Source organism: Panulirus ornatus, chromosome 13 (genome assembly GCF_036320965.1).
Source record: "Panulirus ornatus isolate Po-2019 chromosome 13, ASM3632096v1, whole genome shotgun sequence".
Taxonomy (NCBI): Eukaryota; Metazoa; Arthropoda; class Malacostraca; order Decapoda; family Palinuridae; genus Panulirus; species Panulirus ornatus.
In genome coordinates this window covers 61,628,461-61,651,541 of record NC_092236.1, presented here as the reverse complement: position 1 = coordinate 61,651,541, position 23,081 = coordinate 61,628,461, and the positions used below count along the sequence as shown (strand labels likewise).

At 39.6% G+C, this 23,081-nt stretch overlaps 1 protein-coding gene across 1 annotated transcript in view; it reads right to left on the bottom strand.

Moving 5' to 3' along the window:
- Positions 1 to 4,942: 4,942 nt before the first annotated feature.
- Positions 4,943 to 23,081, bottom strand: part of LOC139752972 (uncharacterized) — a 33,221-nt gene continuing 15,082 nt past the window's right edge. Inside the window, exons 4-7 of the mRNA XM_071669124.1 lie at positions 19,353 to 19,523; positions 10,379 to 10,525; positions 10,051 to 10,227; positions 4,943 to 5,373 (exon numbers count right to left, since the gene is read on the bottom strand). Coding sequence (XP_071525225.1) covers positions 5,077 to 5,373; positions 10,051 to 10,227; positions 10,379 to 10,525; positions 19,353 to 19,523 — 792 coding nt within the window. The 3' untranslated portion in view covers positions 4,943 to 5,076. The remainder of the gene's footprint in view (positions 5,374 to 10,050; positions 10,228 to 10,378; positions 10,526 to 19,352; positions 19,524 to 23,081) is intronic.

Below are 23,081 nucleotides of genomic sequence, written 5' to 3'. Positions count from 1 at the left end.
TCATTATCTTGTGGAGGCTAAGGTGAAGATTTGTATGGGTTTTCAGAAAAGAAGAGTGAATGTTGGGGTGAAGAGGGTGGTGAGAGTAAGTGAGCTTGGGAAGGAGACCTGTGTGAGGAAGTACCAGGAGAGACTGAGTACAGAATGGAAAAAGGTGAGAACAATGAGAGTAAGGGGAGTGGGGGAGGAATGGGATGTATTTAGGGAATCAGTGATGGATTGCGCGAAAGATGCTTGTGGCATGAGAAGAGTGGGAGGTGGGTTGATTAGAAAGGGTAGTGAGTGGTGGGATGAAGAAGTAAGAGTATTAGTGAAAGAGAAGAGAGAGGCATTTGGACGATTTTTGCAGGGAAAAAATGCAATTGAGTGGGAGATGTATAAAAGAAAGAGGCAGGAGGTCAAGAGAAAGGTGCAAGAGGTGAAAAAAAGGGCAAATGAGAGTTGGGGTGAGAGAGTATCATTAAATTTTAGGGAGAATAAAAAGATGTTCTGGAAGGAGGTAAATAAAGTGCGTAAGACAAGGGAGCAAATGGGAACTTCAGTGAAGGGCGCAGATGGGGAGGTGATAACAAGTAGTGGTGATGTGAGAAGGAGATGGAGTGAGTATTTTGAAGGTTTGTTGAATGTGTTTGATGATAGAGTGGCAGATATAGGGTGTTTTGGTCGAGGTGGTGTGCAAAGTGAGAGGGTTAGGGAAAATGATTTGGTAGACAGAGAAGAGGTAGTAAAAGCTTTGCGGAAGATGAAAGCCGGCAAGGCAGCAGGTTTGGATGGTATTGCAGTGGAATTTATTAAAAAAGGGGGTGACTGTATTGTTGACTGGTTGGTAAGATTATTTAATGATTGTATGACTCATGGTGAGGTGCCTGAGGATTGGCGGAATGCGTGCATAGTGCCATTGTACAAAGGCAAAGGGGATAAGAGTGAGTGCTCAAATTACAGAGGTATAAGTTTGTTGAGTATTCCTGGTAAATTATATGGGAGGGTATTGATTGAGAGGGTGAAGGCATGTACAGAGCATCAGATTGGGGAAGAGCAGTGTGGTTTCAGAAGTGGTAGAGGATGTGTGGATCAGGTGTTTGCTTTGAAGAATGTATGTGAGAAATACTTAGAAAAGCAAATGGATTTGTATGTAGCATTTATGGATCTGGAGAAGGCATATGATAGAGTTGATAGAGATGCTCTGTGGAAGGTATTAAGAATATATGGTGTGGGAGGAAAGTTGTTAGAAGCAGTGAAAAGTTTTTATCGAGGATGTAAGGCACGTGTACGTGTAGGAAGAGAGGAAAGTGATTGGTTCTCAGTGAATGTAGGTTTGCGGCAGGGGTGTGTGATGTCTCCATGGTTGTTTAATTTGTTTATGGATGGGGTTGTTAGGGAGGTAAATGCAAGAGTTTTGGAAAGAGGGGCATGTATGAAGTCTGTTGGGGATGAGAGAGCTTGGGAAGTGTCAGTTGTTGTTCGCTGATGATACTGCGCTGGTGGCTGATTCATGTGAGAAACTGCAGAAGCTGGTGACTGAGTTTGGTAAAGTGTGTGGAAGAAGAAAGTTAAGAGTAAATGTGAATAAGAGCAAGGTTATTAGGTACAGTAGGGTTGAGGGTCAAGTCAATTGGGAGGTGAGTTTGAATGGAGAAAAACTGGAGGAAGTGAAGTGTTTTAGATATCTGGGAGTGGATCTGGCAGCGGATGGAACCATGGAAGCGGAAGTGGATCATAGGGTGGGGGAGGGGGCGAAAATTCTGGGGGCCTTGAAGAATGTGTGGAAGTCGAGAACATTATCTCGGAAAGCAAAAATGGGTATGTTTGAAGGAATAGTGGTTCCAACAATGTTGTATGGTTGCGAGGCGTGGGCTATGGTAGAGTTGTGCGCAGGAGGATGGATGTGCTGGAAATGAGATGTTTAAGGACAATGTGTGGTTTGAGGTGGTTTGATCGAGTGAGTAACGTAAGGGTAAGAGAGATGTGTGGAAATAAAAAGAGCGTGGTTGAGAGAGCAGAAGAGGGTGTTTTGAAGTGGTTTGGGCACATGGAGAGAATGAGTGAGGAAAGATTGACCAAGAGGATATATGTGTCGGAGGTGGAGGGAACGAGGAGAAGAGGGAGACCAAATTGGAGGTGGAAAGATGGAGTGAAAAAGATTTTGTGTGATTGGGGCCTGAACATGCAGGAGGGTGAAAGGAGGGCAAGGAATAGAGTGAATTGGAGCGATGTGGTATACCGGGGTTGACGTGCTGTCAGTGGATTGAATCAAGGCATGTGAAGCGTCTGGGGTAAACCATGGAAAGCTGTGTAGGTATGTATATTTGCGTGTGTGGATGTATGTATATACATGTGTATGGGGGTGGGTTGGGCCATTTCTTTCGTCTGTTTCCTTGCGCTACCTCGCAAACGCGGGAGACAGCGACAAAGTATAATAAAAAAAAAAAAAATAATTATCAGATGAGTGTTATCAAGACCTGATATTTTGTTATTATTATCAGATGAGTGTTATCAAGACCTGACATTTTGTGTTGTTATTATCAGATGAGTGTTATCAAGATATGACATTTTCAATCATTATTCTCAGATCTGGCAGCGGATGAAGCCATGGAAGCGGAAATGAATCATAGGGTGGGGGAGGGGGCGAAAATCCTGGGAGCCTTGAAGAATGTTTGGAAGTCGAGAACATTATCTCCGAAAGCAAAAATGGGTATGTTTGTAGGAATAGGGGTTCCAACAATGTTATATGGTTGCGAGGCGTGGGCTATAGATAGAGTTGTGCGCAGGAGGGTGGATGTGCTGGAAATGAGATGTTTGAGGACAATATGTGGTGTGAGGTGGTTTGATCGAGTAAGTAATGTAAGGGTAAGAGAGATGTGTGGAAATAAAAAGAGCGTGGTTGAGAGAGCAGAGGAGGGTGTTTTGAAATGGTTTGGGCACATGGAGAGAATGAGTGAAGAAAGATTGACCGAGAGGATATATGTGTCGGAGGTGGAGGGAACGAGGAGAAGTGGGAGACCAAATTGGAGGTGGAAAGATGGAGTGAAAAAGATTTTGAGTGATCGGGGCCTGAACATTCAGGAGGGTGAAAGGCGGGCAAGGAATAGAGTGAATTGGATCGATGTGGTATACCAGGGTCGACGTGCTGTCAATGGATTGAATCAGGGCATGTGAAGAGTCTGGGGTAAACCATGGAAAGTTCTGTGGGGCCTGGATGTGGAAAGGGAGCTGTGGTTTCGGGCATTATTGCATGTCAGCTAGAGAGTGAGTGTAAACGAATGGGGCCTTTGTTGTCTTTTCCTAGCGCTACCTCGCACACATGAGCGGGGAGGGGGATGTTATTCCATGTGTGGGGAGGTGGCGATGGGAATAAATAAAGGCAGACAGTATGAATTATGTACATGTGTATATATGTATATGTCTGTGTGTGTATATATATGTGTACATTGAGATGTATAGGTATGCATATTTGCGTGTGTGGACGTGTGTGTATATACATGTGTATGGGGGTGGGTTGGGCCATTTTCTTTCGTCTGTTTCCTTGCACTACCTCGCAAACGCGGGAGACAGTGACAAAGCAAAATAATAATGATAATAATAATATTCTCAGATGAGTCTAGACCTGATATTTTTTGTTATTATCATCAGATTAGTGTTATCAAGACCTGACATTTTTAATCACTATTCTCAGATGAGTGTTATCAAGACCTGATATTTTCTCTCATTATTCTCAGATGAGTGTTACCAAGACCTGACATTTTGTGTCATTATTATTGGATGAGTGTTATCAAGACCTGACATTTTCCTGGCATTTTGTGTTGATATTATCAAATGAGTGTTATCAAGACCAGACATTTTGTGTTGTTATTATCAGATGAGTGTTATCAAGACCTGACATTTTCTCTCATTATTCTCAGGTGAGTGTTATCAGAACCTGACATTTTGTGTCATTATTATTGGATGAGTGTTATCAGGTCCTGACATTTTTTGTTGTTGTTATCAGATGAGTGTTATTAGGACCTGACATTTTGTGTTGTTATTATCCTATGAGTGTTATCAAGACCTGACTTTTTGTGTTGTTATTATCAGATGAGTGTTATTTGGACCTGACATTTTGTGTTGTTATTATCTGATGAGCGTTATTAAGAACTGACATATTGTGATATTACCAGATGAGTGTTATCAGGACCTGACATTTTTTGTGATTATGGATGAGTGTTGTCATGACCTGACATTTTGTTGTTATTCTCAGATGAGTGTTAATAAGACCTGACATTTTGTGTTGCAATTATCAGATGAGTGTTATCAAGACCTGATATTTTGTGCTGAGATTATCAAATGAGTGTTATCAAGACCTGTCCTTTTCTGTCATTATTTTCAGATGAGTGTTATTATGACCTTACATTTTGTGTTTTTATTATCAGATGAGTGTTTTCAGGACCTGAGATTATGTGTTGTTATTATCATATGTTATGAAGACCTGACGTTTTGTGTTGTTATTATCAGATGAGTATTATCAAGACCTGACTTGTTGTGTTGTTATTATCAGATGAGTGTTATCAGGTCCTGACATTTTTTGTTGTTATTATCAGATGATTGTTATCAAGACCTGATATTTTGTGTTATCATCATCTGATGAGTGTTATCATGACCTGACATTTTGTGTCGTTATTATCAGATGAGTGTTATCAAGACCTGACATTTTCAATCATTATTCTCAGATGAGTGTTATCAAGGCCTGACATTTTCAGTCATTGTTTGCAGATGAGTGTTATCAGGACCAAGACATTTTGTGCTGTTATTATCAGTTGAGTGTTATCAAGACCTAACATTTTCAATCATTATTCTCAGATGAGTGTTATCAAGACCTGACATTTTGTGTTATTATTATGAGATAAGTGTTATCAAGATCTAATATTTTCAGTCATTATTCTCAGATGAGTATTATCAAGACTTGGTATTTTCATTGTTTTCAACGTCTTTACTATTATAAATACAGTTTTACTGTAGATATTGATATGTTGTTCAATGTGATCTTAAGTGCTTTTAAGAAGCGCAAGAGAAAGCCTGGAAGCCATAGATTGTATATAATGATTAGAGAGAAGATGTGGGTTCTCTTCTCTCGTAAAGTGGATTTGACAGTCCCTCTACAGACACTTCGTTCATTGCATTCACCTCTGGACCAGTGCACAGCCGTTCTTCTGAAGACATGAGGCCATTAAAAAAATGGAAGGTATTACCCTTCCTGTACTGGCATTTTCTTTGGCTAAGACCATAGCAGTAAAGCAGTGCTGCAACCACAAGGAACAGCAGTATGGCCAGCAAGACCCAAGTGGCTTTACTGGTGACATTCACTTCTTCTGGCTTGGCTGCACTCACCACCATAAACACCTACAACAGAAGAGAGAATTTTCATACTATCAGAAGCTTTGCAATTATGATCCAATCAGAAACTCTATAGTTATGATATACTCAGAAGTTCTGGCATTATGATACAATAATGATGCAGTTGGTATGATTATGATGCAATCAGAAACCCTAAAATCATAATACAATCAGAAGCCCTAAAACCATGATACAATTGTAGCATGAAAATCATGATGCAATCAGAAGTATTAAAATTATGATACAACCTTTAGCATCATGATACAATCAGAAACTTTAGAATCATGATACAATCAGAGGAATTAATTCATGATACAGCCAGAAGCATTAAAATCATGATACAACCAGAAGCTTTAGCATCATGATACAATTGAAAACTTTAGAATCATGATACAATCAGAGGCATTAATTCATGATACAGTCAGAAGCATTAAAATCATGATACAATAAGAAGCTTTAGAATCATAATACAGTCAGAAACTTTCGAATCATGATACAATCAGAAGCACATTAAAATCGTGATACAATAAGAAGCTTTAGAATCATGATACAGTCAGAAACTTTAGAATCATGATACAGTTAGAAGCATTTGAAATGATACAATCAAAGGCATTAAAATCATGATACTGTCAAAAGCATTAAAGATCATGATACAATCAGAAGCATGAAAATCATGATACAAATAGAAGCTCTTTAACTATGATACAATCAGAAGCTCTATAACTGTAATACAATCAGAGGCACTACAATTCTGATAGTTCTACCACTATAATAAGGTCAGAAGCTCTATATTTAATACAATAAGTTTTACCGTTTTAATGCAATCAGAAACTACAGTTGTGGTACACTTAAGCTATATAATGGAAATACTATGAAAAGCTATAATTCTGATACAATCTGTTGTACAGTTTTGATACAGTCACAAGCTCAATAATTGTGGTACAGTCAGAATTTACAATTAAGATACAATTGGACACCCTATAATTTTGATACAGTCAGTTCTACAATTTACGAGCAGAAGCTCTACAATTGTGGTACATTCAGGCACTACAATTGAAATACAGTCAAAAGCTCTATAATTCTGATACAATCAGTTCTACAATTTTAATATAATCAAAAGCTCTACATTTATGGTACAATCAGAATTTCTACAATTACAATACAGGAAGGAGCCCTATAATTCTGATACAATCAGTCTTACAGTTTTATACAATCTTCTACAGTTTTATACAATTGTGGTACCATCAGAATCTCTACAACTTAGATATAATCAAAAGCCTAATAATTCTGTTACAATCAGTTCTACAATTTTTACAATCTGAAGTTCTTCAATTCTGTTGCACTCAAAACTCTACAGATGTAATATAAAAGTTCTTCAATTATGATACATTTACAAGCTCTACAACTGTGATAAAATCTGAAGCTCTAGCTTTAGAGTTGTGATAAATTCCGGAACTCTAAGATTGAAAAAATCAGAAGCTGTAATTCTATTATTTGAATACAATCAGGAACTCTATAATTGTGGTACAATCAGAAGCTTTATAGTCATGAGACAGTTGGAATCTTTGCATTTAGAATGCAATAAAAACAATTATGAAACAATCAGAAGCTCTCCAATAATCATTTAATTTAAAGCTCTAGTCATAATACAAGCAAAAGCTCTAGGTCTATAATTTTCATATGGTCAGAAGCTCTAAGATTTCAATATTGGCAGAATAACTACTACTGTATGCAATCAGCTCTACAATTTGATACAGTTAGAAGCTCTAGCTCTATGACTCATAAAATCAGGAGCTCTGGCTCTATATAGAACTGTGATACAATCAAAAGCTCTAGCTCTATAGTTGTGATACAGTCAGAAGCTCTGGCTCTATACTTGTGATACAGTTAGAAGCTTAGCTTTCTAATTGTAATACAGTCTGAAGCTCTACAATTGATTCAGAAGCTCTAGCTCTATAATTGTTATATAATCAGAAGCTGTAGAATTGTAATTATGGTACAATTAGAAACATTTGCTCTATGATTGTAATGCAATCAGAAGTTCTAGCTGTATAATGTTTATACAATCAGAAGCTTTGGCTTTGTGATTGTGATACAATCAGAAGCTCTAGCTCTGTAATTGTTATACTAACAAGCTCTATAATTTTGATATAATCAGAAGCTCTGTGATTGTAATACAAATTGGAGTTCTAGCTCTGTGATTATAATACTTGATTATAATACAATGACAATTTTACAATTTTGATACAGTTCGAAGTTCTAGCCCTATAACTGCGTATAATCAGTGGCGCTATATTTGTAATACAATTGGAACATCTAGCTGTATAATTGTAATATAATCAGAAGTTTTATAATTGTAAGATAATCAGAATATCTGAATGTATAATTCTAATACAATCAGAAGTTCTGCAACTGTGAAAAGTTAACTTTGGCGCGGCTTTATCATAGGGAGTATAGATTGCCTCGCCAAAGAACTTCCTGCTGCGAAAGAATCCCTCATTTCCCTCCTGTGAGAAGTAGTGCAGCTTTGGAGCTGCTGGAGAGACATAACATCAGGAATCTTTATAGGAAGGAAGAACTTGGGGAATTATATATCAAATATATAGTTCTTTCTCAGGTGTTCACTGTTTCCTGCGTTAGTGAGGTAGCACCATGAACAGAGTAAGAAATGATCTCATTTGCTCATCCACATTTTAGCACTGAAACCACAGCTCTCTATCCACATCCAGGCCCCACAGATCTTTCTATGGTTTACCCTAGATGCTTCACATTCCCTGGTTCAGTCCACTGGCAGCATGTCGACCCTGGTATACCACATTGCTCCAATTCAGTCTACCTTGCATGCCTCTTACCCTCCTGTACGTTCAGGCCCCAACCACTCAGGATGTGTCTCACTCCATCCTTCCCCTTTAATTTCTGCTTTCTCCTTGTTCCTTCCGCTTCTGTATACCCTTTTGGTCATCTTTGGATATATTTCTAAACCATTCCATCAAATCCTCTGCACCTTTCTCATAAATCATTCTCTTAGTGCCACACTTCTCTCTTACCTGATGATCATTTCTTATTTGATCATTCCTTACAGCATATATTGTTCTCAAACGTTTCATATGTATCTCATCCATCCTTTTCCATACTTGTTTATCACGTGCCTTATATCCTTAAAACACAGCAATTATGCCCACCCATCTTTGCCCTCACTGACAGTGACCTCTCTTTTAACACACTCTTTGATGTGCCTAGAACCTTAGCCTCTCCTCACCCACCCACAAACCACAAACTTTTACAGTATCTCACTTGAATCAGCCACCAGTGCTGTGTTATCAGCGAACAACAATCAACTCACTTCCCAGGCCCTCTCTTCCACAACAAACTACATACTCTCCCCTCTCTACAAAACTCTTGCATTTACCTCCTTAACCACCCCATCCATAAGCAAATTAAACAACCATGGGGACATCACTCACCCCTGCCACAAACCAATTTTCAGTGGGAAACACTAGCCATCGTCTTTTCCACCCAGCACACTTAACACACTTTCTCTCATGGTGAAATTTTTCACTGCTTCTAGCAGCTTACCTCCCATACCATATACTCTTAATACCTTCCACAAAGCATTTCTATCAACCCTATCATATGCCTTCTCTAGATCCATAAATACCACGTACAAATCCATCTGTTTTTCTAAGCATTTCTCATAAATTCTTCAAAGCAAACAGCTGATCCACACATCCTCTACCACTTCTGAAACCACACAGCTCCTCCTCAACCTGATGCTGTGTTCATTCCTTCATCCTCTCAATCACCACCAGTCTGCCCCATCAGGAACACCCAACAAGCATAATGAACATACATTAATAGCCAGTTCTCAGACACCTCACCATGAGCCACAATAAATACGTCAAACGTTCCAATTAACCACCAAACTAAATAGTTACCAACAGTATGATCACTACCAACAGAGTGGTTACTACTATCACTACCTACACTATGGTTACTCTCAACAGTATAGTTACTTCTGTCACTACCAACAGTATGGTCACTACCAACAGAGTAGATACTACTTTCACTACCAATAGTATGGTTACTCTCAACAGTATGGTTACTATTGTCACTACCAACAGTATAGTCACTCACCAACAATATGGTTCTACTAACAGTAGTCACTATCAACAGTATAGTCCCTACCAACAGTATAGTCACTATCACCAGTATGGTCACTACCAACAGTATGTTTCCACTAACAGTATGGTCTCTATCCAAAAGTATGGTTACTACCAACAGTATGGTTACTACCAACAGTATGGTCACTACCAACAGTATGGTCTCTGCCAAGAGTACAGTCACTCACCAACAATATAGTCACTCACTAACAGTATGATTGCTACCAACATTATGGTAATTACTAACAGTATGGTCACTACCAACAGTACAGTCACTCACCAACAATATAGTCACTCACCAACAATATAGTCACTCACCAAGATCACCCTCCAACAATTTAGTCTCACCAACAATATAGTCGTACCAACAGTATAGTCACTCAGTAAGATCACCCACCAACAATTTAAGTCACTCACCAAGATCACCCACCAACAATATAGTCACTCACCAACAACATAGTTACTCATGAACATTATGGTCAGTCAACAAGGGTGTGGTTACAGATACTAATTGTTAACGTACCTGAGGATTGCCACAAGATATATGGAAGGGACTGACACTAGTGTTGGGGATCTTGTCCAGATATGCTGTATTCTTCTCCAAGGATGTTAGGTTGTGGCAGATGAGTCCTTCAAGGGCATTCACATCAAGTGACAACGCTACATTCTCTTCAAACTTGAGTTCATTCTTCACATCAATCTGAATATTTGCGCAATACATTACCTTCCTCTTACAGCACATGGAACTATCACATCACAATATTACTTTGAGAATATCTTGACACTATTGAGGAAAATTGCATTTACTATAAGTTAGCATAGGAATTTGAAGAAAAACTCAGGCGACTTACATTAAAGGCTTTACTCTCAAGCCTTTGGAAGTGGTTGCCTTTGATGGTAACAGCAATGTTTCCTGCCACAGTCATGGCTCCGGTCCCCACTGTTCCCAGACGACAATTTGTAACATCGGCTTTACAAGTGTCGTCACTCTCTCTTCCCTACCAGAGAATAACAACAGACTATGATATATATATATATATATATATATATATATATATATATATATATATATATATATATATATATATATATATTTTGCTATGTCGCTGTCTCCCGCGCCTGCGAGGTAGCACAAGGAAACAGACGAAAGAAATGGCCCAACCCACCCCCACACACATGCACACACACACACGTCCACACACGCAAACATACACACCAACACATCCCAACGTACACATATATACACACACAGACACACACATATACACGCATGCACACAATTCACACTGTCTGCCCCTACTCACCCCCATCGCCACCCCGCCACACACAGAATAACATCCCCTCCCCCTCATGTGCACGAGGCAGTGTCAGGAAAAGACAACAAAGGCCCCATTCGCTCACCGTCTGTCTCCAGCTGTCATGCAATAATGCCCGAAATCACAGCTCCCCCTACACATCCAGGCCCCACAGAACTTTCCATGGTTTACCCCAGACGCTTCACATGCCCTGATTCAATCCATTGACAGCACGTCAACCCCGGTATACCACATCGATCCAATTCACTCTATTCCTTGCCCGCCTTTCACCCTCCTGCATGTTCAGGCCCCGATCACTCAAAATCTTTTTCACTCCATCTTTCCACCTCCAATTTGGTCTCCCACTTCTCCTCGTTCCCTCCACCTCCGACACATATATCCTCTTGGTCAATCTTTCCTCACTCATTCTCTCCATGTGCCCAAACCATTTCAAAACACCCTCTTCTGCTCTCTCAACCACACTCTTTTTATTTCCACACATCTCTCTTACCCATACATTACTTACTCGATCAAACCACCTCACCCTACATACTGTCCTCAAACATCTCATTTCCAGCACATCCACCCTCCTGCGCACAACTCTATCCATAGCCCACGCCTCGCAACCATACAACATTGTTGGAACCACTATTCCCTCAAAGCCATTTTTGCTTTCCGAGATAATGTTCTCGACTTCCACACATTCTTCAAGGCTACCAGGGTTTTCGCCCCCTCCTCCACCCTATGATTGACTTCCGCTTCCATGGTTCCATCCGCTGCCAGATCCACTCCCAGATATCTAAAACACTTTACTTCCTCCAGTTTTTCTCCATTCAAACTTACCTCCCAATTGACTTGACCCTCAACCCTACTGTACCTAATAACCTTGCTCTTATTCACATTTACTCTTAACTTTCTTCTTTCACACACTTTACCAAACTCAGTCACCAGCTTCTGCAGTTTCTCACATGAATCAGCCACCAGCGCTGTATCATCAGCGAACAACAACTGACTCACTTCCCAAGCTCTTTCATCCCCAACAGACTTCATACTTGCCCCTCTTTCCAAAACTCTTGCATTCACCTCCCTAACAACCCCATCCATAAACAGAGTAAACAACCATGGAGACATCACACACCCCTGCCGCAAACCTACATTCACTGAGAACCAATCACTTTCCTCTCTTCCTACACGTACGCATGCCTTACATCCTCGATAAAAACTTTTCACTGCTTCTAACAACTTGCCTCCCACACCATATATTCTTAATAACTTCCACAGAGCATCTCTATCAACTCTATCATATTCCTTCTCCAGATCCATAAATGCTACATACAAATCCATTTGCTTTCCTAAGTATTTCTCACATACATTCTTCAAAGCAAACACCTGATCCACACATCCTCTACCACTTCTGAAACCACACTGCTCTTCCCAATCTGATGCTCTGTACATGCCTTCACCCTCTCAATCAATACCCTCCCATATAATTTACCAGAAATACTCAACAAACTTATACCTCTGTAATTTGAGCACTCACTCTTATCCCCTTTGCCTTTTTACAATGGCATTATGCAAGCATTCCGCCAATCCTCAGGCACCTCACCATGAATCATACATACATTAAATAACCTTACCAACCAGTCAACAATACAGTCACCCCCTTTTTTAATAGATTCCACTGCAATACTATCCAAACCTGCTGCCTTGCCGGCTTTCATCTTCCGCAAAGCTTTTACTATATTTTTTTTTTTTTTTTTTATACTTTGTCGCTGTCTCCCGCGTTTGCGAGGTAGCGCAAGGAAACAGATGAAAGAAATGGCCCAACCCCCCCCCCCCATACACATGTATATACATACGTCCACACACGCAAATATACATACCTACACAGCTTTCCATGGTTTACCCCAGACGCTTCACATGCCTTGATTCAATCCACTGACAGCACGTCAACCCCGGTATACCACATCGCTCCAATTCACTCTATTCCTTGCCCTCCTTTCACCCTCCTGCATGTTCAGGCCCCGATCACACAAAATCTTTTTCACTCCATCTTTCCACCTCCAATTTGGTCTCGCTCTTCTCCTCGTTCCCTCCACCTCCGACACATATATCCTCTTGGTCAATCTTTCCTCACTCATTCTCTCCATGTGCCCAAACCACTTCAAAACACCCTCTTCTGCTCTCTCAACCACGCTCTTTTTATTTCCACACATCTCTCTTACCCTTACGTTACTCACTCGATCAAACCACCTCACACCACACATTGTCCTCAAACATCTCATTTCCAGCACATCCATCCTCCTGCGCACAACTCTATCCATAGCCCACGCCTTGCAACCATACAACATTGTTGGAACCACTATTCCTTCAAACATACCCATTTTTGCTTTCCGAGATAATGTTCTCGACTTCCACACATTCTTCAAGGCCCCCAGAATTTTCACCCCCTCCCCCACCCTATGATCCACTTCTGCTTCCATGGTTCCATCCGCTGCCAGATCCACTCCCAGATTTCTAAAACACTTCACTTCCTCCAGTTTTTCTCCATTCAAACTCACCTCCCAATTTACTTGACCCTCAACCCTACTGTACCTAATAACCTTGCTCTTATTCACATTTACTCTTAACTTTCTTCTTCCACACACTTTACCAAACTCAGTCACCAGCTTCTACAGTTTCTCACATGAATCAGCCACCAGCGCTGTATCATCAGCGAACAACAACTGACTCACTTCCCAAGCTCTCTCATCCCCAACAGACTTCATACTTGCCCCTCTTTCCAAAACTCTTGCATTTACCTCCCTAACAACCCCATCCATAAACAAATTAAACAACCATGGAGACATCACACACCCCTGCCACAAACCTACATTCACTGAGAACCAATCACTTTCCTCTCTTCCTACACGTACACATGCCTTACATCCTCGATAAAAACTTTTCACTGCTTCTAACAACTTTCCTCCCACACCATATATTCTTTACTATATATATATATATATATATATATATATATATATATATTTTTTTTTTTTTTTATACTTTGTCGCTGTCTCCCGCGTTTGCGAGGTAGCGCAAGGAAACAGACGAAAGAAATGGCCCAACACACCCCCATACACATGTATATACATACGTCCACACACGCAAATATACATACCTACACAGCTTTCCATGGTTTACCCCAGACGCTTCACATGCCTTGATTCAATCCACTAACAGCACGTCAACCCCGGTATACCACATCGCTCCAATTCACTCTATTCCTTGCCCTCCTTTCACTCTCCTGCATGTTCAGGCCCTGATCACACAAAATCTTTTTCACTCCATCTTTCCACCTCCAATTTGGTCTCGCTCTTCTCCTCGTTCCCTCCACCTCCGACACATATATCCTCTTGGTCAATCTTTCCTCACTCATCCTCTCCATGTGCCCAAACCACTTCAAAACACCCTTTTCTGCTCTCTCAACCACGCTCTTTTTATTTCCACACATCTCTCTTACCCTTACGTTACTCACTCGATCAAACCACCTCACACCACACATTGTCCTCAAACATCTCATTTCCAGCACATCCATCCTCCTGCGCACAACTCTATCCATAGCCCACGCCTCGCAACCATACAACATTGTTGGAACCACTATTCCTTCAAACATACCCATTTTTGCTTTCCGAGATAATGTTCTTGACTTCCACACATTCTTCAAGGCCCCCAGAATTTTCGCCCCCTCCCCCACCCTATGATCTATATATATATATATATAGCTTAAGGTTTTATCTCTGTTTGAAACTTCATAAATTCTTCGTCATGGAATTTATCAAAAAACAAAACATCTTAAAACATTAGTGCCTATATATGTAGTTTTTATGAACTTAAGTTTCCTCTAAACTTGGCATTATTTCCAAGGTCATCAAGTCAATAGTTACTGGCATTATTTGTCAGGTCATCTGGTGACTAATTTGTCGTACACTTGACATTATTTCCAAGGTTATCTGTTGACTTGCAGTAAAGGGGAGACAAAGAGATTGGTACCTTATATCCAAGGAGTAATTTCATTAAGTTTCTCAATGTCAAATGCATTATTATATCTTCACAATAGCTTAAGCCATGTTACTAGCAAGATGCAAGCTATATGTTCATGAAAGCTTAGGCTATTATTAGCTCATTAAGTAGCTATTTAGTGCTTGGATTAACACTTGATTAATTAACTATACTCATAATGAGATGGTCACATTCATTCAATCTTGATTGATTAACTATACTCATAATGAGATGGTCACACTCATTCAATCTTAATTCCTCAGACACGGGGTTTTTACTTCCTCGGAAATTAGTAAATACTTTTCCTTGTCTCTTCTTTTTCCCTTTCATTAACCTCTCGATATTTCAGTTAAAATCCAGCCTTGATGTGGACTATTGTCTGTGACCGGAACCTTCAACATGTAAAAATAATGTATATTTCTGTGTGTGTGTTTACACATTTTCGATAGCTGATCACTTGGTGATGCAGGATGATACATGGGTGTTGGGGCTCTGGTTAGATGCACAAGGAGAGGAGTGAGTGGGATGAATTCCTCTATCATTATAATGGGTATTTGTACCTTATAAAATTGCATAGATCATCCTATCATCCTAACTTGACACAATAGTTCACGATGATACACATGAGATGTAGACACACTAACCAACCAACTAACTAACTAACATTATTATTGGTACAAAACTAATAGTAACCTTATTAAACGTGTATTAGAGAAGTATTAGTTATACATTAAAGAAGTATTAGTTATACAGAGTGTATTACAGAAAAGTGTTAGTTATACAGTGTGTATTACAGAGAGGTTTTAGATATACAGAGTGTATTACCGAGAAGTGTTAGTTATACAGAGTGTATTACAGACAAGTGTTAGTTATACAGAGTGTATTACAGAAAAGTGTTAGTTATAGAGTGTATTACAGAGATGTGTTAGTTATACAGAGTGTATTACAGAGAAGTGTTAGTTATAGTGTATGGCAGAGAATTGTTAGTTATACAGAATGTATTACAGAGAATTGTTATTTATACAGAGTGTATTAGAGAAGTGTTAGTTATAGTGTATTACAGAGAAGTGTTAGTTATACAGAGTGTATTACAGAGAATTGTTAGTTATACAGAGTGTATTACAGAGAAATGTTAGTTATAGAGTTAATTACAGAGAAGTGTTAGTTATACAAAGTGTATTACAGAGAAGTGTTAGTTATAGAGTGTATTGTAGAGAAATGTTAGTTATACAGAGTGTATTACAAAGAAAGTGTTAGTTATACAGAGTTTATTAGAAAAGTGTTAGTTATACAGAGTGTATTACAGAGAAGTGTTAGTTACAGAGTGTATTACAGAGAAGTGTTCGTTACAGAGTGTATTTCCGTGAAGTGTTCCTTATATAGAGAGTATTACAGAGAAGTGTTAATTATACAGAGTGTATAACTGAAAAGTGTTAGTCATACAGAGTGTGTTACAGAAAAGTGTTAGTTATACAGAGTGTATAACAGAAAAGTGTAGTTATACAGAGTGTATTACAGAGAAGTGTTAGTTATACAGAGTGTATTACAGAGAAAGAGTTAGTTATACACAGTATATTAGAAAAGTGTTAGTTATACAGAGTGTATTACAGAGAAGTGTTAGTTATTCAGAGTGTGTTACAGAAAAGTGTTAGTTAGAGTGTATACAGAGAAGTGTTTCTTATATAGAGCATATTTCAGAGAAGTGTTAGTTACACTGAGTGTATTTCAGTGTTAGTTATACAGTGTGTATTGCAGAGAAGTGTTAGTTATACAGAGTGTATTAGAGAAGTGTTAGTTATACAGAGTGTATTACAGAGAAGTGTTAGTTATTCAGAGTGTGTTACAGAAGTGTTAGTTATACAGAGTGTATTACAGAGAAGTGTTAGCTATAGAGTGTATTACAGTGAAGTGTTACTTATACAGAGTGTATTACAGAGAAGTGTTAGTTATACAGTGTATTACAGAGAAGTGTTACTTATACAGTGTATTACAGAGAAGTGTTAGTTATACAGTGTATTACAGAGAAGTGTTACTTATACAGTGTATTACAGAGAAGTGTTAGTTATACAGAGTGTATCACAGAGGTGTTAGTTGTTCAGAGTGTATTACTGAGAAGTGTTAGTTATACAGTGTATTACTGAGAAGTGTTAGTTATACAGTGTATTACACAGGTGTTAATTTTACGGTGTTTATTATAGAAAAGTGGTAGTTTTTCAGTGTTTATTGTATGGAAATGTTAGTTTTACAGTGTTTATTATAGGGAAGTGTTAGTTTTACAGTGTTTATTATAGGGAAGTGATAGTTCTACAGTGTTTATTATAGCGAAGTGTTAGTTTTACTAGTGTTTATTATAGAGAAGTGTTAGTTAACATCATAAAGATGATATTTACTACTAGTTACTCGACTGAAAATCTGTTTATGATAATGCTTACTATTGTTCACTCGACTGAAACTGTTTAACATCATAAAAGATAATGTTTACTATTGTTTACTCGACCGAACTTCAGTTTAACATCATAATGATAATTTTTACTATTGTTTACTCGAATGAAACTGTTTAACATTATAACGATGATGTTTACTATTGTTTATTCGACTAAAACTCTTTAACATCATAATGATAATGTTTACTTTTGTTTACTCAACTGAACCTCTTTACAACATGATGATGATGATGTTTACTATTGTTTACTCAACTGAAACTGTTAACATCTTCATGATAATGTTTACTTTTGTTTACTCAACTTAACCTCAGTTCAACATCATAATGATGATATTCACTATTGTTTACTCAACTGAAACTATACTTAACATAATGATGTTTGCTCGACTAAAACTGTTTAACATCAAAATGATCATGTTTACTATTGTTTACTCAGCTGTACCTCAGTTTACCATAATAATGATGTCTACTGTTGTTTACTCAACTGAAACTCTTTTACCACTATAATGACAATGTTTAATTTTGTTTACTCAACTGACCCTCAGTTTAACATCATAATGTTACTATTGTTTACTCAACTGGAAGTGTTTAACATCATTATGATGAGGTTTACTATTGTTTACTCAACTGACCCTCAGTTTAACATCACAATGATAATGTTTATTATTGTTTACTTGACTGAACCTCTGTTTAACATTATAATGATAACGTTTACTTTTGTTTACTCAACTTAACCTCAGTTTAACATTATAATGATAATGTTTATAATTGTTTACTCGACTGAAACTGTTTAACATCATAATGATAATGTTTACTATTGTTTACTCAACTGAACCTCAGTTTAACACCATAATGATAATGCTTACTATTGTTTACTCAACTGAAATTGTTTAACATCATAATGATGATGTTTACTATTTTTTACTCAACTGCACCTCAGTTTGACATCATAATGATAACATTTACTGTTGTTTACTCAACCTTTGTTGAACATCATAATGATAATGTTTATAATTGTTTACCCAACTGAAACTGATTAACATCATAATGATAATGTTTACTATTGTTTACTCAACTGAACCTCTTTTTAACATCATGATGATAATGTTTGCTATTGTTAACTCAACTGAAACTGTATAACATCGTAATGATGTTTACTATTGTTTATTCAACTAACCCTCAGTTTAACATCATCATGATGATATTTACTATTGTTTACTCGACAAACTGTTTAAGATCATAATGATAATGGTTACTATTGTTCACTCGACTGAAACTAGCATCGTAATGATAATGTTTACTTTTGTTTACTCAACTGAACCTCTGTTTACCTTCATGATGATGATGTTTACTATTGTTTACTCAACTGAAACTCTGTTTAACATCATAATGATAATGTTTACTATTGTTTACTCAACTGAACCTCAGTTAGACATCATAGTGATGTTTACTCTTGTTTACTTGACTGAACCCCTGTTTAACATCATAATGATAATGCAAACTTTTATTTACTCAACTGAACCTTAGTTTAACATCATAGTAATGATGTTTGCTATTGTTTGCTTGACTGAAACTTTAACATCATAATGATAATGTTTACTATTGTTTACTCAACTGAACCTCAGTTTAACATCATAATGATGATGTTTACTATTGTTTACTCGACTGAAACTCTGTTTACCATCATAATGATAATGCTTATTTTTGTGTGCTCAACTGAACCTCATTTGACATAATTATGATGTTTACTATTGTTTACTCAACTGAAACTCTGTTTAACATCATAATGATAATGTTCACTGTTGTTTACTCAACTGAAACTTTAATATTGTAATGATGATGTTTACTATTGTTTACTCGACTGAAACTGTTTAACATCATAATGATAATGTTTACTATTGTATACTCGACTGAAACTCTGTTTACATCATTATGATCATGTTTACTCTGACGCAATCATACACAAAGACTAAACGTGTTCCAATATAGAAGACCTTCTATAATGAAGGTGTAAAGTAAAACCATGGGGAAGTAAATGGATCTTACCTCATGAGTCAGATTAAAGGCACCAGCTCCCAGCCTCCGGATGGTGGTCTTGGAAATGATAAGGCCATTCCATGTGTGCCCCAGGCGCTGACCCAAGGTCATGTAGCCTTCTGTAGCCACGGGTCCCTCCACAGTGTCCACGACAGAGTCCTCTAGCACTAGGTACCTCATCTGCCACAACAACATCCATCAGTACCAGGTACCTCATCTGCCACAACAACAACCATCAGTACCAGGTACCTCATCTGATACAACAACCATCATACCAGGTACCTCATCTGCCACAACAACAGCCATCAGTACCAGGTACCTCATCTGCTACAACAACAACCATCAGTACCAGGTACCTCATCTGATACAACAACAACCATCAGTACCAGGTACCTCATTTGCCACAACAACAACCATCAGTACCAGGTACCTCATCTGCCACAACAACAACCATCAGTACAAGGAACCTCATCTGATACAACAACAACCATCATTACCAAGTACCTCATCTGCCAGAGCAGCAACCGTCAGTACCAGGTACCTCATCTGAAACAACAACCATCAGTACCAGGTACCTCATCTGCCACAACAACCATCAGTATCAGGTAACTCATCTGCCACAACAACAACCATCAGTACCAGGTACCTCATCTGCCACAACAACAACCATCAGTATCAGATAACTCATCTGCCACAACAACAACCATCAGTACCAGGTAACTCATCTGCCACAACAACAACCATCAGTACCAGGTACCTCATCTGATAAAACAACCATCAGTACCAGGTACCTCATCTGCCACAGCAGCAACCGTCGGTACCAGGTACCTCATCTGCCACGACAACAACCATCAGAACCAGGTACCTCATCTGCCACAACAAGCATCAGTACCAGGTACCTCATCTGCCACGACAACAACCATCAGTATCAGGTACCACATCTGATACAACAACCATCAGTATGAGGTATCTCATCTTCCACAACAACCATCATCAGTATCAAGTACCTCATCTATCGCAGCAACAACCACCATCAGTTCCAGGTACCTCACCTGCCACAACAACTATCTGTACCAGGTACCTCATCTGCCACAACAACAACCATCAGTACCAGGTACCTCATCTGCCACAACAACAACCATCAGTACCAGGTACCTAATCTGCCACATCAACAACAATCAGTACCAGATATCTCATCTACTATAACAACAACCATCATACCAGGTACCTCATCTGCCACGACAACAACCATCAGTACCAGGTACCTCATCTCCCACAACAACAACCATCAGTACCAGGTACCTCATCTGCCACAGCAGCAACTGTCGGTACCAGGTACCTCATCTGCCACAACAACAACCATCAGTACCAGGTACCTCATCTGCCACAACAAGCATCAGTACCAGGTACCTCATCTGCCACGACAACAACCATCAGTATCAGGTACCTCATCTGCCACAACAACAACCATCAGTACCAGGTACCTCATCTGTCACAACAACAACCATCAGAACCAGGTACCTCATCTGTCACAACAACAACCGTCAGAACCAGGTACCTCATCTGCCACAACAAGCATCAGTACCAGGTACCTCATCTGCCACGACAACAACCATCAGTATCAGGTACCTCATCTGATACAACAACAACCATCAGTATCAGGTACCTCATCTGCCACAACAACAACCATCAGTACCAGGTACCTCATCTGATACAACAACAACCATCAGTACCAGGTACCTCATCTGCCACAACAACAACCATCAGTGCCAGGCACCTCACCTGCCAAAACAACAACTATTTGTACCGGGTACCTCATGTGCCTCAACAACAACCATCGGTATCAGGTACCTCACCTGCACCAACAACAACTTTCAGAACCAGGTACCTCATCCGCCACAACAACAACCATCGGTACCAGGTACACACCTGCCTCGACAACTCATCAGTACCGGGTACCTCACCTGCCACAACAAGAACTATCAGTACCAGATACTTCACCTGCCACAACAACAATCATCAGTACCAGGTACCTCATCTGCCACAACAACAACCATCAGTAATAGGTACACTCCTGCCACAACAACAATCATCAGTACCGATTACCTTATACCCCACAACAACAACCATCAGTACCAGGTACCTCTCGTGCCACAACAAGTACCAGTATTAGGTACTTCACCTTCCACAACAATAATCATTACCAGGTACCTCATCTGCCACAACAACAACCATCAGTACCAGGTACCTTATCTGCCACAACAACCAGCAGTACCAGGTACCTCACCTGCCAAAAGAACGGTCATGAGTACCTGGTACTTCACCTGCCACAACAACAACCATCAGTACCAGTTACCTCACCTGCCACAACAACAACCATCAGTACCAGTTACCTCACCTGCCACAAAACAACCGTCAGTACCAGGTACCTCACCTGCCACATCAACCATCAGTACCAGGTACCTCATCTGCCAAAACAACCATCAGTGCCAGGAACCTCACCTGCCACAAAACAACTGTCTAAACTAGTTACCTCATCTGCCACAACAACAACCGCCAGTACCGGGTACTTCACCTGCCACGACAACAATCAGTACCAGGTACCTCATCTGCCACAAAACAAACATCAATACCAGGTACATAATCTGCTACAACAACCGTCAGCACCAAGTACTTCACCTACCACAAAACAGCCATCAGTACCAGGTACCTCATCTGCCACAACAACAACCATCAGCCAGTTACCTCATCTGCCACAACAACAACCATCAGTACCAGGTACCTCATCTGCCACAACAACCATCAATACCAGGTACCTCATCTGCCACAACAACCGTCAGTACCAGGTACCTCATCTGGTACAACAACCATCAGCATCAGGTACCTCATCTGGCACAACAACAACCATCAATACCAGGTACCTCATCTGCTACAACAACCATCAGTACCAGGTACCTCATCTGTCACAACAACAACCATCAGTGCCAGGTACCTCATCTGTCACAATAACATCCATCAGTACTAGGCACGTCATCTGCCACAACAGCAATCATCAGTACCAGGTACTCATCTGCCACAAAACAACCTTCAGTACCAGGTACCTCATCTCCCACAACAACATCCATCAGTACCAGGTACGTCATCTGCCACAACAACAATCATCAGTACCAGGTACCTCATCTGCCACAACATCCATCAGTACCAGGTACGTCATCTGCCACAACAACAACCATCAGTGCCAGGTACGTCATCTGCCACAACAGCAATCATCAGTACCAGGTACGTTATCTGCCACAACTATAACCATCAGTACCAGGTACCTAACCTGCCACAACAACAACCATCAGTACCAAGTACCTCATCTGCCACAACAGCAATCATCAGTACCAGGTACCTCATCTCCCACAACAACATCCATCAGTACCAGGTACGTCATCTGCCACAACAACAATCATCAGTGCCAGGTACGTCATCTGCCACAACAGCAATCATCAGTACCAGGTACGTTATCTGCCACAACTATAACCATCAGTACCAGGTACCTAACCTGCCACAACAACAATCATCAGTGCCAGGTACGTCATCTGCCACAACAGCAATCATCAGTACCAGGTACGTTATCTGCCACAACTATAACCATCAGTACCAGGTACCTAACCTGCCACAACAACAATCATCAGTGCCAGGTACGTCATCTGCCACAACAGCAATCATCAGTACCAGGTACGTTATCTGCCA